Source organism: Sciurus vulgaris, assembly GCF_902686455.1.
Source record: "Sciurus vulgaris genome assembly, chromosome: 8".
Lineage (NCBI taxonomy): Eukaryota > Metazoa > Chordata > Mammalia > Rodentia > Sciuridae > Sciurus > Sciurus vulgaris.
The window spans coordinates 9,487,472-9,503,740 of record NC_136468.1 but is presented as its reverse complement, the minus strand read 5'-3'; the positions used below and the strand labels follow the sequence as shown (position 1 = coordinate 9,503,740).

General features: G+C 37.1%; 1 protein-coding gene across 2 annotated transcripts in view; it reads left to right on the top strand.

Annotated features, from left to right (window-relative positions):
* The window catches only part of CNTNAP2 (contactin associated protein 2), a 2,020,421-nt gene that overhangs the window by 778,733 nt on the left and 1,225,419 nt on the right, over positions 1-16,269 (top strand). For both annotated transcript variants that reach the window (XM_079149276.1, XM_079149277.1), the window contains exon 4: positions 5,891-6,038. In XM_079149276.1, coding sequence (XP_079005402.1) covers positions 5,891-6,038 — 148 coding nt within the window. The remainder of the gene's footprint in view (positions 1-5,890; positions 6,039-16,269) is intronic.

Sequence of the window (16,269 nt, the reverse complement as noted above, 5' to 3'; positions counted from 1 at the left end):
TGTGTTAAATAATAATAGTAAAAAGTACCCCATCCTAAGCAGACATACAAACCTCAGCAAGCAAGGGAGATTTAATAGTGGCCACATGTAATTCACAGGTTGCTGTAAATGCATTTTTAGTCCTTCACAGAGAAATTTGGTGTTTTCATGCATCTACAAAACACTTAGTATTCTTTGATACTTGTCTAAATGAAGGTTGAATTTTAAATGGTATTATTCTACACACAAAAGATTCAAATTCATTTTTAACTTTTCAGTGTTTGATGCACATTTGGTAAAAATAATCCATATGTCTTATGTCTTACTTCTTTCACTTTTACACCTAGGTGAAAAACTTCAAGTGCCCAGAAAAGGATAAAATTAGGTTAAAAGAAAAAGTTCCTTTTCAAGATCAATGACAGTTTTGTCATTGCCATGAAAGCAACCTGCACTTTAATGACCAGTCTTTCTTTCCTGGTGGAGACTGTTCCGTTTATTCAAACTTTTAAATTACTAGTACTTCAAACCTGCGGAGGAGCTATTGGTGCTAATGCCCACAGTAGGAACATGGTTGGGGAAAATGGGTGAGAAAATAAAACACTAATTTTGCCAAAGTTTTGAGAAATAAAGTATGCAGACAAAATATACCATATAATAAGTAGGCTAGAAGTCTGATGCCTGAACCAGGGGTATGATGAAAATTATCAGATTTTCACTTTAATAGCCATATGTGCAATATTAGATATCAAATGTGAAATGCATTGTGCCTACTTGGGAAGACCTTTATTTCCAGCTGAAGATTTGATTTTCCAGTACAGGGAGTGGGAGAGCTTGTTACCTTGATCTCAGATGACCTTACTACGGTGCCTGTGCCCTTACTCAGTACCCAGTCATCCAGCTTCTATGCATACAAATGCCCTCGCTTGTAAAGAACAACATCCCTACCAAATTTAAAGTGTTCCCTGGGACAATCAATAGAGGGTATTAGAACCCTTATAATAATATATATATATATATATATTAGATGTTTTATTAAATCCACAGCTGCACCTCTTGTGATTTTTAAATTTTCCAAATACTGCTGCATCAAAGGAGACATTTTTACATTTATTTACAAACTCTGTATTCAAGACAAGGAACAGAAACACACCATTTTATGACATGTTTAAAACTTCAATTAAGATAATGTCTTAAATCTCAAAATATACTTGGGTATGAAAAGCAGTGTCAAAAGAACAATCAATAGATGCTGTAAATCCTGAAGAAAATGTCATATTTAAATACATTTGTTCATAAATAATAAATGTGCCCTCTCTGAGTAGCTAAACTTAGATAAAACAGTTATACTAAACATCACAGATTCTCTGTCATCTTTCATCTGATTGCAAAATCTCAAATGTGATATAAGTGTATCATCACTAGTCACCTTTACCTTAAAATATCCTTCTGTTAGTCAATACCTGTTATGGTTAGGATATGAGGTGCCCCCCAAAAGCTCCTGTGTTAATGCAGGAGTATGCAATGTTTGGAATGTGAGAGCGATAGCATCGTTAGACCATCCTGGTTTAAGTGGACTGATGGGGGGTAACTCTCGGCACGTTGGGGAATGGCTAGTGGTGGTGGGCCACTGGGGGTGTGCCCAGAAGGGTACATCTTCTCTCTGGCGCCTTCCCCTTTCACTTTCTCTCTCTGATTCCTGGCTGCCATGATGTTCTGCCTCACCTTGGGCCCAGAACAATGTAGATGGTCAACCATGGACTGAACAAAATAGGTTGTTCTTGTCAGGTGTTTTGGCCACAGCAATGCAAAACCTGACCAAAACAATACCCTTGCAGATGCTTTAAAAGGAAAATGAGGAAATTGGTCAAATAGTCAAAAAACCCAGCGGTGACCTCAGCCAACTCTGAATATAGGACCTCAAGTGCAGTAATCACAGATGTACCAACTTGATCTTTCTCTGACTTGCATCCCTTTGAAATGAGCATGGCCTACTGAGCTCAGAGGGAACAGTTTCCATCCTTGTAGTTTTTTCTTGATGCCCTTCCTTAGCCCTCACATCACACACAACGTGTTGCTCTCACCTTCCTCAATTACCCCACTCCTCTGAAGTATTCCTTAACAGTTCTTCCATCTGCTCTTACTCTACCTGTTATGCCATCATCTCCAACTAGTCCCCTGGGAATGTCCCTTCACATGAGGAGGGGAATTTTAGTGCTTTCAGTGTTGAAAATCGTAAGATGTGTAACTTCCTAGCTTAAAACTCTCTAGTGGATTTCCTTCCAGAGTGCTTAAAATGAAACCTACGACTTTGGCCTGGTCCGTAGGTCCTCCTTGCTCTGGCCTTCACCTCTGCATTGCCTCTCCACCTTTGACCTCCTTCACTCAGTTCCAGCAACAGTGACTTCCTTGCTACCCCCTAAACATGCCCAGAATGCTCAGGGACTTTCCTTTTCCAGTCTTTGCATATACTACATATGTAATCTTATATATAATATATACATTCTTTATATATATATACATCATATCAGTAATATATATAGTGAATATATATAACAATAAATATGCACCACACAATATATTTCTCTAATATTATGTGTAAACATATTTTACAATTATGCATTATATATAACTATATATGTTTAAATATACACATATATGGTATATATATGGGAATTCAGCCTATATTGTTCATGATTGTGTCCGCAGTGATTTGAACAGTATCTGGTACACCGGAAGTTCTCAAATATCTCCTGAGTGAGTTAAGAAATAAGTGAATGGATAAATAAATGAAGGAATTATTTCAGCTAAAGTGCCGAAATTGAGTCTCAGCGAGTTGGGTGCCTAACCCTGTGCTAGCGAACCATGGTGACTGCTCCAGAATCACATGGATTAAGAGTGGAATCTCAAGAGTGAAATTTTCATAGAAAATCCAGGTGCTATTACTCAAAGAAAAAAAAGTTACTGATGAGCTAGGGGCATTTACCACGTTGTTCCCTTTTCTCTCTTGAATGCCTGGGCACTAGTACCTTGGCTTACTTTGGTTTTTATCTTCTCTCCTACTCTCCTCTTTAAGATGCTATTAATTCTAATAGCATCTCTCTCTTTTACTTCCTTCTCTGCCCATACTACCACATTGGCATTGATCTCCAATAACTTTTTGCTAGTCCTCTGTTCCCCAGTATGATTTCCCAACACCCACAATCTATGAAATGGATTTTATTGTCATTTATTTGAAAAAATAAAAAATGTAGCCAAATTATTTTATCCCTATTTGAAGAGATCTTGTGATCTTTGAGTCAGTTGTATGTATTCTGATTGCCTATTCCCATGGACTCTGTGGTTCACATTTTCAGAGATTCCAAATCTTGGTTCTAAAATGGATTTTACTAACAGGGATTTTACAAATAAGCTCGTTGAGTCTTTTGGGAGAAGAGACATATTGGAAGAAAGATAAACCTTTTTGAGGCTCAGAGAAGTCCCCCATACAGAGCAAACTTTCAGCACCACTGGAACTAGACTCAGTGTCTTAAACTCCTGCTTTGAGTTCCTTCTTCCTGCCAGGCTTCACCTGCTCACTGCACCCCACGCCCTTTCTCTCTGCCCCTCAAACACCACCCTGCACTCCTATGCAGCTGAGCTCCAACTCTCTGTAGAGTCTGCCTGATTACACAGCCAACACAGAACTCCAAATATTAGTGAAATCATTAGTTACATCATGCACATCTGTAGCTTCTTTTCACACTGCCTTTTGCAAGATCTTTCATATTTTATTTTAGGTCTCAGACAATTACACATGTCTGAGGGACAGAGTCCCAAAGTCTGCTTCTCTTTTTCTTTCTTTTTTTTTTTTTTTTTTTTTTTTTGGTGCTGGGGGTTGAACCCGGTGCCCTGTGCTTGCAAGGCAAGCACTCTACCAAATGAGGTATATCCCCAGTCCCTGCTGTTGTTTTTGATGTTACTACTAAAGTTAGTGACATGCTAAGCATATCATGCATCTTCAACTTTAATCGTTAACTTTTATTATGCATTATTTAGGATGATAAGTTTTAGATTAATCTATATCCAATCATGAATTTAACTCAGATGACTTTGGTTAGGGATTCTTTTTCTTGTATTTGAAGTCAGCACACTCAGTGGAGATTAAAATACAGTTATGGTTGATTCAACTTTTGGATTCTTTGTAAGCTGGAAGTTTGTTAGAAAAGGACATGGAAATCAAGAAAAAAATATTTTATAAATTTTTTTCTGTTCAATTTTTTCAGCAAAATGCAAAGGGCTTTCTCTCTTATGTGTCAATATTCAAGACCTAGTGTTAAAGTAGTTCTTTCTGGGGAAAGGACTGAAGAAGGGTGTGGCTGTTCTAAGATGTGGGAATGCATGCAACTTGTCAGGAAAATAAAACAAAAAACAAGGTATCTACAGGAGTCTTCAAGGAAGAGTACCCTGATCTTTAAGATAACTGTCCATGCTGTAGACTAAACATTGTGCATTATATAGATTGTTAGAAGCATCTAAAGGTTATACAAAATCACTTCAGCCTGCAGGAAATGTTCCAACACACTCCTTGTAATTCCTAGGTCTTATACTGTACACAAGTATAACTGGCCAGTGCTGCAAATGGGGGAACAAACCTCACAAGACAAACGTGTTTTTATGGTGCTATGTACGCAAAGTTGTTCTGAACTTCTTATCAAAAATCTCTTTAGCTAATTTCTCATTCATATTTTACCTTTAAAAATAGTATAAAGGATAAATTTTAAAATGACAAAACTGTTTTCCATAAAAGAAAATTCAGTTCCTGGGGCTGAGAGTACAACAGACTAGCATTACAATGTGTAATGTAATATATATAGCATCACTCAGGTAAAATCTTGTTATGATTAAAAATGGTTTTATTTTTAAATTTATTTCTATGTTTAAGAGATACGTTAAAGAAAAGCAAGTGAGTATCTCATGCAGAAGGCAGCTTTAACAAACTGAAGTCATCTCTTATAGGGACAGCTAGGATATACATGTGGAGTTAAAACAGCTGGTTATAGAATAGCAAGAGTTCTCTTCTATTTGACTTGAGTCTTGTTAACTATAATGGCTGCTTGCCTTAAATCTTCTTGGTTTATAATTTAATACTGGAATTTTCCCATGATTAGATTGTAATCTTTGTGAGGGTAGAGTATATGGCCCCACACCTCCCTGTGTACCCCATATGATCTTGCTCTTTATTTATTAGGCACTAGATGTCATACCAGTGCTTGTGAATGGATGCTATCTATGCCCCAGAGGGAACCCATTTGTTCTCTGCTGGGAAAAGAAAAGTTAATGTGAACATTCAACATCAGATACAATCCATGGAACATTACTATTTTGAGAAAATCTACTATAATAATAAAAATGAAATAAATGTGGTTCTGATTCAAAGAACAAAATCTCTAAATATGTCTGTTCCAAGAAAAGTTAGGAAGTTTGGGCCTCTTCACATGTACCACTGTTCTACCTGAAGTTGAAATGAGGTCATCTTCAGATTTCTAGGGTGGGCACAGGAAGGTAAGGCAGAAAGGGTTTTCTAAAAGGAGCAAACACGGTTTGATTCTATTAAAAGATGTATTGTGTAATTTAAAAACAAAATCTCGAAAGTCAATTTAAATATTTATTGATGATACAGTAGAGCCACAGAGTGTTATTCTACAGGAATATAGTTGCATATCTAGAAGGACCCAGGGAAGCCTTGGCCCATTTCCCATTTAAAACGACTTGTTGTCAAATAGGAGAAGTGAAAAAGTTTCCAAAGTCTGGTTGTTTGTGCTGTAAGAACGACCCTGTGGCCAGCTATGCGAACGAGGATCTTTGGGCACATGGAGGATGGTGGTTGCTCACGTATTTTCCACGCATTTTTAAATCCCGATTCCTCTTCCAGGCATTTCCTGGCAACACCAACTCCGATGGCGTGGTCCGGCACGACCTGCAGCACCCGGTCATCGCCCGCTACGTGCGCGTGGTGCCGCTGGACTGGAGCGGGGAGGGCCGCATCGGGCTCCGCGTGGAGGTCTACGGCTGCGCCTACTGTGAGTCTGCCCTGCGGTCGCCAGAAGGGCCCCGGGCCTCCTCACTTCTATTGCGCTCCCTGAAAAGAAGCTACCTTCTCCTTTCAAATATAGAATATGCTTTTTTTCTCGGCTATCGTAAACAAAATTGCACGTACACACACACACACACACACACACACACACACACACACACACACACACTATCATATGTAAAGGACTAAGAAAGTGACTCTTGTTCTGCAGACCAAAATGGCCAAGCTTATTGATCCAATCACCTGCAGTCTTAGGAAATATTTAAAAAGTGAAAACCTGTGCTCCACCCTCCTTTGTAGCTCTTAGATGGGTTTTGGATCCATTTTGAAGAACTTCCTTACCCTCCACCCATTCTGTCTCAGCTGTGGCTTTTCCAATTTTTAAGTCAATTACATTTTAAAAAGTTTTACATCTCTCAAAATTTATTTGCTATATTTTTTTCAGATCTATATTTTTTACCCAAAGAGTTTGTTTTCACTTAATCATGTTTTAACTCCCCCTTTTTCTAATAATTTCTGAAAATTTCTTTTGACTTTTCAAATTTCTTAAACACAGTATACCTATGCCTAATGATCTCAGTATATGAGTTTGGGTACTGCAAGTCTGCTATCTGTTGTCTCTGCTTATCTTTGTAGTGCGGTCATTACCCTTTTTCCAGGGTATGTTGCAAGACCTTCTGTGGATGCCTAAAGCCATGGGTGCTAATGACCCCAATCCTATATATTGATTTTTCCTATGCAGACCTACTTATGGTAAAAGTTTATTAATTAGACATAGTAAGAGATTAACAACAATAAATATTAAGAAAGTAGAATGATAACAATATACCGTAAAAAGTTACTCAAACTTAAGAATTTGCTGTTTCTGGAATTTAGTATTTAAAATTTTCAGCTCCCAGTTGAACATGGATCACTGAAACTCCAGAAAGCTCTCAGCAGATGAGTTGTGGTTACTGTATTTGATTTCTTCTTCTCTGTCCTTCCTCTTCTTATCTCTCTCTCCTTTCCTACTCTTCTTTATCCTTCTTACCTCTCTTCTTCCTTTTATCCACCTTTATTCCTATCCACATTTATCTGCTTATCCATTTTGACTGACCTCAATTTCCCCAAAAGTCTATTTATGGAACTTCCTTAAGAACCAAGCTGGCAGTGGATTCTTCTAGAGAGAATTTTTCTTTTCTTATTTTCTTCCTGTGGCCCCAAATTAAAGACTGCCTACATTTCTTGAAGCCACTAGAAAATATAAAGTCAGTGTGTAAACATATAACTTGCAAGCACTGGCTTCATAATATGAATTCTCCAGTAAAACATTTTCTTCTCCCAGGAAATATTTTTCCTGTTCTGATCACCATGGGAAGGAAGACTGTTGGATATGAACAGAGCAGGGAATTGGGATATCAGTATTTTGGCAAGGATTTTCCTATTACATATTTTTCCTACCAGTTCTTATAGATCCATAAACATAGAAGCTCACTATAACCAGCAAAAGGAAAACTCTCCTATTATTTCACAAGGTTCTTAAAATTAAGGGAACAAACATTTTATATAAAGAATATGTAAAGTCACAACATGTATGTGAATGTAGTTACAGAGATAGGTAAAAAATAGTAGCTATAGTAGTACTGTATAATATCTCATTAACTCATAGGCAAAATGATTATGTGCAAACTTAGTAGCTTACAATAAAAGGGCTGTGGGCATTATCTAAAAATTCCATAGGTGTTCATTTTATAATGAACATTATAATAGCAGATATAATGAGTAGAGGGATAGATTTAGCTCTAGAAAAGAATATGGTTTTTCAAGAGGAAGCTTTAGATCTTTGGGAGAAACCTGAAAAGAGCAATAGATTATGGTCCCCACTGTGTGTGGGCTGGGTGCTCATGGGTATGGGGCCCTGTCTCCGTGCATGCACTGGCTCTCAGCATCATGGGGCAGCCAGGTGGTGTTTCATCAACATGACCTTCATGTCCTAAGAAGCATGTCCAGTTGTTGAGTCATGAAAAACACATAATATTCTTCATGGAAACCAAGATAGATGTGACTCTTTAGTAACAATTATTTATTGGGTACTTTTCAAGTGTCATGAAATATACTAAATATCAGTGACACCACAGCGAATAAGAAAATCATGCCCTTTGGGAGACAAATTTGAGCAGTTAATCAAGTGGCATTAATTTTGATAAAATAGTGACAGTTGAAATTTGTCCATGGGCACAGAGCCTGGTGATGAAACCAAAAGGAAAGCCAGGTGGTCTGGGACAGTGCTGAAGTTCACTGTCTCTGTTCCCAAGCCCTAAATCCAGCAAAGTGGACACCCACATGACCATCCCCAGCGCAACTGCAGGCTCAGGCAGCTCCTGGGGTCCCCGATCAGACCCACTTCCTACTATTTCTTGAAGATAAAACTTCACCACTGCTATATTATTATACATTAGTTTTTATTTTTTTATTTCACACAGATGGAACTGTAAGATATGCATTATTTTGTATCTGATTTCTTTTCTAAAAAATGTAAGATGTATCCATGATGTTATATAAAGCACTACTTTATTTTCATTAGTATTATCCTATTGGGTGAATATTCTGCCATCAATTTTTCATTTCATATTGATGAACATTTGAGTTATTTTCAGGTTGGGTTTATTTCTATAGAATTACTATGAATGTTCCTATAGAATTGTTACAGCTGTTAGAAAGGGTAGCAGCAAATAGCCTATATGTAGTTTCAGCCTTTACCACTAATGACAAACATTTTTATAATGTGGTTGTCTTGACGCAGATTCTCACAAGGTGTAAGAATTCCTGTTGCTCCACAGATTCAGGCATTTAGTATTGTTTTTAAAGTTTGTCCACTGTAGTGGGAAACTTAAAATGTGACAATGTGCTCTATAATCCCTGTGAGTGGATTTGTAAAATGAAGAGTAAATGCTACCATGGGTTTTTCCCATCAATACTGGGTTTTGAAAGTCACCATATTGGAAGGATAAATAACTGAAACAAAATGGGAAGCCAGATATTTCTAGTGTACAAACCTTTCTGGAGGAAAAACATCATACAGATTTAGGAAACCATATTAACATTTGTACCAATAAATACCAGTGGAATAAATGATAAATTTGCATCCTAAAATAAAAGAGAAATTGAAAAATAACATTGTAGTAGGCTGGACAGTATTTCCTAAAACATCCAGACCTATTTCCTATGTACCAGAGTGTATAGGTGTGATTAAGAATATCAACATGGGTTGAATAGCCTCTATTTTCTGCGGGGGGCGGGCAATTACCTACATCCTGATAAAAGATGGGCAGAGACTTCATAGGCAGGAAAGGAGGCAGCGTGTGACTTCAGAGGCAGAGACTGGGGTGATATAGCTACAAACCAAGGGATGCGGGCAAATACTAGGATCAGGGAGAGAAAGGAGCAGAGTCTATCCTAAACCCTCCAGAGGGAACATGAACCTGATTTGGGATGTTTGGCCCCAGAACTGTCAGAAAACACATTTCCGTTATTTCCAGTGACTTCTAGGTAATTTGTTATAGCAGCAATAGAAAGTGAATATATGCATTGGCGTCATTGTAAAACATAAAATTTTGTATATACAATGTTCTCCAATATAACTTTCTAGAAAGATGCAAGTGTTCTCCACCTGCTCTAGCCACTCACCACAAGTTGCTATTGAGGGTTTGATATGTAGCTAAAACAACTGAGGAACTGCATTTTTTAATCAGTTTTAATTCTTCTGAATCTTAATTTAAATATTTTGACTACTGTCTGCCATATTGGAGTGCAGTTAGAAGAGTCAAAACATCTACTTCTTCATATTTTTCTTCTATATCCCTTTATGATCTAAATAACCTATGATGTTATTTTCCCCTAATGGCAGTCTTTAATTTTTTTCCCTTAGTTTAGAAAACAATTAAATCACCCTACAAACTGCCTTTACAGTCAATAATGTAAAGCCTAGTCATTTCCCTAACCACACTAATTTTACAGATTGGATTCTTTTTCTCTGTTTTTGAAAAATGCAAATTGCATTTATCTCTTTTTCAAGAAAAATACATATGTTTACAAAAAGAAAAAGATATGTTAACTGTATTTATTATGTGCAACTTTCCAAAATTCACTACAATTTAAATTTATCTCTAGTGGAATTCAGACTAGAGGGGATGCTTAGGTGACTCTCAATTTTTCTTAAACTGATTAAACTGTTGTCTCAAGGGCTGTCTCTGATTTTTGATGAGAAGAGTAAACCATATGTCTTTGAGTGAGAAAATGTGGGTCAGATCTGCCCTTCCATTTGCCCTGTTCACGATGGCAGTGCCGTGTCGCTAAGGTCTCAGCAAGGAGAAATGTGACTTTGATTGCTCCCTTCCGGGGAGAGATGTCCCTTGGAAGTTCATCTGGGCTCCATCCTAAGCCTGCAGGCTGGAAAGGGACTTGGACTCCTTTTCCCTCCATGTTTGCCAGAAGCACTGGGGAGGCAGGGAGTCTGCCTTGAGCACCGTTCTGCTTGTGAGCCTCCTGCAAGTCCCCTTGTGTTTTCCATCTTTCCTTTATGCACTCTTCTAAGATCATTGTCATCTAAGAAATCAGGTGCTTTTCAAGGTTAAAAAATAGAAGTTCCCTCTGTCCCAGGTGGAGAACTTTAGTTCCAGGCCACTGTTTTGAAGTCTTCAGGGTTTCTACTGTTCCTGTTTCCTGACTTGTCTTGAATATAATATGTATCCCAATTTCACAGAATCTAAACTCATTTTAAATTATTCTACTCCCTTTGCACTTGGTTTTCCCTCAAGTTTAGATGAAACAAGTGCATGCTGTTATTTTTAAAACTTAGCGAGACGTCCCACGTCTTTGGGCTCGGTAAGCTTTCTCCCACAGCTCTGGCGCTAATCTTCTTACTCCATCCTGGAAGACTGCAGGGAACAAAAGTCTCGGTTTAATATTTTGTTTAAAAAGTCACTTATGGCTGCATTACCCAAACATTCATTTTACAAAAACTAAACACAGTGTATCGATTAAAGCGGTGATTATTTTCAATGGCAAATACTAAATTAGTTTTTAACCAGAGTCTTTATGAGAGTAAGGTTGGCACCTTGGGAAGCTAGGCCACAAAACAATTTCAGTAATTTTTTATATATGCCTTCAATTTGGGTGGAAAATTAAGAAGGCCTAGCTTGGTTACCTAGTACAGATCATGGTGGAAAATCAGTGCTGGCCATAAGAAATAACACGTCAAAAAAGCCAAATATAAATGGTGTAGACAAAGGGCAGTGTCTGGTCTTTTCATGCTGTGCCCAAGCACACCCACTTCTCCCAGAAACTACCCCCTTTTAGGGAATAAAAGTGTGATGGTTTGGATCTGAGGTATCCCCAAAACACTCATGATTCACAATGCAGGAATGTTCAAAGGTGAAGTGATTAGATGATGGATTAGTCCATTTGATGGACTCATAATTTGAAAGGATCACTAAACTGAGTGGTAACTGTAGGCAGATGGAGCAAGACTGGAGGAAGTAAGCAACCGGGGGCATGCCCTTGGGGATATTATATAGGTAACCAGCTGGGGGCCTGCCCTTGGGATTGTATGGAGGTAGCTAACTGGGGGCATGCCCTCGGATTATACATCTTCTACCTGGCTCCTCTCTCTCACTCTCTCTAATCCCTGGCTGCTGTAAGTTGAGTGAGTTGAGCAGTGTTTCTCCCCGATGCCCTGCCACCATGATGTTCTGCCTCAACTCAGGCCCAACCATGGAGTGAATTCTGAAACAATGACCCCAAACAAACTTTTCTTCCTCTAAGTTGTTCTTGTCAGGGTTTGGGGTCACAATGGCAAAAAGCTGACCAACACAACATCTACTTCCTATATCTCTCATTGTGTCAGGGCAAGAAACCCTACCTTGAATATTTGGACTATTTTTCCAGGCCTTTATAATAAATTTCTGCAAACAATGTGGCATGGGACATCAGAAATTTATTCTCTCACAGTTCTGAGGGTAAGAAACTTGACATTAAGTGTTAGCAGAACGTGTTCCTTCTGGAAACTCAGAGAAAAAACCTATTCCATGCCTCTCCCCCATCTAATGGGTGCAGCCTGCAACCCTTGGCTTGTAACTTCACCATTCCTGCTGCTGACTCTGGCTTCACGTGGCCTTCTTCCCACTGCACGTGTCTGTATCTCTGTGCCTTCACATGACCATTTTATAAGATACAGTCATTGACTGTAGGGCCCACCCTGATCCAGTTTGACCTCATTCTAATCGTAAATGTCAAAACTCAATTTCCAAGTAAGCCCATAGAGTGAGGCTCTGTGTAGACATAAATATGGGGAGAACAGTATAGAGTGGAATATATATTTATTAAAATGGGTAAAGATTTATGTTTAGATTTGTTTAACTGGGCAGAAAAAAAACCAGTTCTGTCACTCGGCCCCCATTGTGGTGTTTAAATTAGTTGTTTAATTTTGTAAAATGTCGAAGAATCCCCTACACTTGTATTTTGTGTTCACAATTTCTTGAATTTATTCAGTGAACATTTACTTGTAGTCTGCTGTCTTAAGGCATTTGGAGGCAACTTAAAGCATCATCTCTGCCCTCTAACTGATTAAATTTGGGAAGAAGAGATGGATGAGTAAATAGTGTAATTCTCTGTAATAAATGTGATCATCCAGGGGAAGGAACATCCCTACCGTTGGTAGTTGGGTCAGGTATCACCGGCCTTCAAAATGGTAAAAATTAGGGCAAAGGAGAATTCCAGATGGAAATAGCTTTTTCAATGATAGAGACTGAGAGATGACAGTATAATTTATTTTTATAATTAATTAATTAAATAAATTAGGATTTATTCTTGTAATTAGTTTTGTGTGTGTGTGTTTATAGTTAATATATAAGTGTTTTAATATTGCTTGGAGGATTAATATATTTGTGACAGATTCATCGATTTGATTAACATTAGTTGAATTCTACTGTTTGTGAAGCATTTTGATAATTTGACTCAAAATGCAAATCTAATCACAAACATCTGTGTTTAGAACACTTTCGTGATGTTCCATTGACTAGAAAGTCCACGCTGTTGGTTTGAAATATAATTTTCCCCAGGTCGCCAGCTACCTCTGTAGTTCTATGTTCTGTCTTTTCCTAGTTGCATTTTATACCCCACTAATATGAACTGTTCACGTTTCCAAATACATGAACAGCCTCTCCTTGAATATACATCCGGTCGAGATCATCCGTTTGACTGGAATTCCTTCTTCCTCATGCTTACTTAGTCAGTTTTTCTGTCTTCCAAGATTCAGTTGAGATGAAATCTTCAGTAAGAAGACCTCTCTGAATTTCTGGAATAAATCATTTCTTTTCTTTACTCTGATTATATCATGTGAACATTTCCAATAAATCATTCATTCATCAAAATGTTGCAAAAATAAAGTATATTGTAGGATAGTGGGGGGAGGAGGCAGATAGGGTCACCTCACCATCATCTGCATTTCTTTATTTGGCAGAATCTCTGTACACAAAGAATGTTTTTGGAAGCAAACTAATATTAGGTACAAATGGTACAGATGCTGTTTATTCCCATGGTGAAAACTGGTTACTATTTGAGGCTATGTCCATTCTTCTTCAGGGTATAGTTCTATTGTACCATACTAAATGGTGCTCCAAGAAACTACAAAATGCTACAACAATTGTCAAACCAAGTACATTAGTTGATATTCTGACAGAGCTCTATAAAGCAAGTAACTCAGTGTTCCTTTCTCTAAATATTTCTAGGCCTGTGTTATTTCAAGGTAAGGTTATTTTAAACCATGATCTCATGAAACTCTTTAATGGATTTTATATATAAATTGCTCATCATCAGAGGAAAAACTATATTATTTATTCATTAATCTGGGTGTGATACCTAGAAAATATATGAAAATATAAATAAATCAAAATAAAAATGGGTTTTTAATAGCAACCAATGTCAAGATATCAAGATAAAGAAGTAATTAAAACTGTCACACTAATATATTATGTATGCAGGACATGCTGTATTACTTTCATGAAATTAGGTAAAAAAAAATATTTGTGTGTTGTAACTAGAACATTCCAAAAATAAAAAAGAGAAATGGAACATGTTTTTAAAAGAAATGGACTTTAGATTCAAGAACATGTAGTATTCTTTAGTTCTTTTAAAATTGGATTGTTCCAGGCAAGGTGGCTCATGCCTGTAATTCCAGCAATTTGAGAGGCTGAGACGGGAAGACTGCAAGTTCAAGGCCAGCCCCAGTCCCAGTAACTTAGCAACCTTAAACAACTTAGTGAGACCCTGTCTCAAAATAAAAAAATAAAAAGGGTTGGCGATGTGGCTCAGTGATGTAGCATCCCTTCAGGGTTCAACCTCCAGTACCAAAAAAAAAGAAAAAAGAAAAAAGAAAAAGTGGATTGCTTTTGAAACTGGAATTGGTGGAAAACTTTGTAATAAAATGGTTGTGTCTATATCTATATATTCCTATGTATTTATGTACCTATACATATATACATATATCTATACAAATATATATATATATAGATGGCTCTCCTTGGTGGTGTAGATGCAGCAACTGACAGATCATACTTGTCGCCTCTGATATCTTTGAGATGTTGAAAAACATACGAGATCATTTGTGTCATGGTCGTTAGTTATTTTAGCAATGTCAGTTTAAAGGTATATATATTAAAAGATAGCAAGATACTGCCTCATGTTAAACTAGGAAAATGTCAGATCCTCAATAGGTCTCATTCCTGGTACACTGTTTGAAGGTGACTTTTGAATTGAAAATAAATTTTAAGCAGGAAAAATAATGCATTCTCATTTGTAATATCTATGGAGATGTCTGTTATCAACAATTAATCTTTAAGCATTAATTTGTTTACTTGGAAATTAATTAGTATTGAGTGTGCTCAATGAGATAACATAGTGGACACTCAGGTACAAGACATTAATAGATGTCAGCTAGTTCATATTTTGCTAGGCTTCTATTCACCATTTAGGATAACTCTGGTTTGGAGGTAGATGTACACTGTATTACTTACTTACTATGTAAATTTAAATTTACTCTCAAGGACTTCCAAAGTTAAGTTGACATAAAACTGACAGTTTTTGGTTCAAAACAGCTTAAAATTACTGGTTAAAGACTAGCATGCAATTAAGTCCATGTTCGTAGTTCTGAATTATGAGCAACAGTGTATTTGTGTTGTAGAATTACAGAGCATTTTGGTTCTTACTGTACATGGTAGTCCAAAGTTCTTTCCATGAAATGATTTTCCAAGAAAATTAAACATTCAAACAAAATATACCCACATGTTAGGATAGCTGGTTAGAGATAAGAACAAAATAATGAAAAGGAACTATGCTGTAGCATGTTTTATAAATAAGATGTTCTGATTAATACAGAGAAGCTATGTGTGTACTCTGTAAGAACATTAAAGCTGAAAAATTCCCCAAAGACCTTCCAACCCAATCCCTTCTTTTACTAATGAGGAGAACAAAATCCACAGGGTTATGTGACTTGCATAAGTGAGCTAATTGCAGTCCTAGAAATCTGGGTGCAGCAATCTGTAGCACTATTCCCTCCTGACAGTCACTAGCCTTGCCTCTCCTCTCCTTAATTCTCCTTTTCTTCTTCCCCACCCACCAGGACTTTTTACAGACTCACACAAAATTATTTTGCAGACTCTAATGAGTCTAAATATTGTCCGGCCCATTCATTATTACTATGAGAACATACAGATGGAGATATTCAGCAAGAAAATACCTCAATGATATTGCACATTCCACATTTCCAAGAAGAAAGTTGAAATGACTGATCTTCTTCATAATGCACTCATTTAAGAACAGCTTGCAAATAAACACAACTCAAGCTTTTGTGGCATTTTGGTGCAGAAAGTTTATCAATCTCAGTCAGCACATTTCCTGGGGTAATCCTACCTCCTGAGATGTTTTAACTACCTTTTACACATAAGGTAATCCTTATTTATGTTAGGTGATTACAAAGAGTATTAAAGTCTCAGTTACAGTGATACAGTTCATCAACATTTCACCTAAAATCCCTGTTTAATGTGAGGGAAGAAATAAAATTTAAAACACTGCAAATATATATAAGAGATTCTTTTATTAGCTTTTATTCTTGAGTTGTTAGTCTTAATTATCACCTATTTAAATTAGCTTAGCTATGGAGAGAAGAGCAAATATTTAAGATA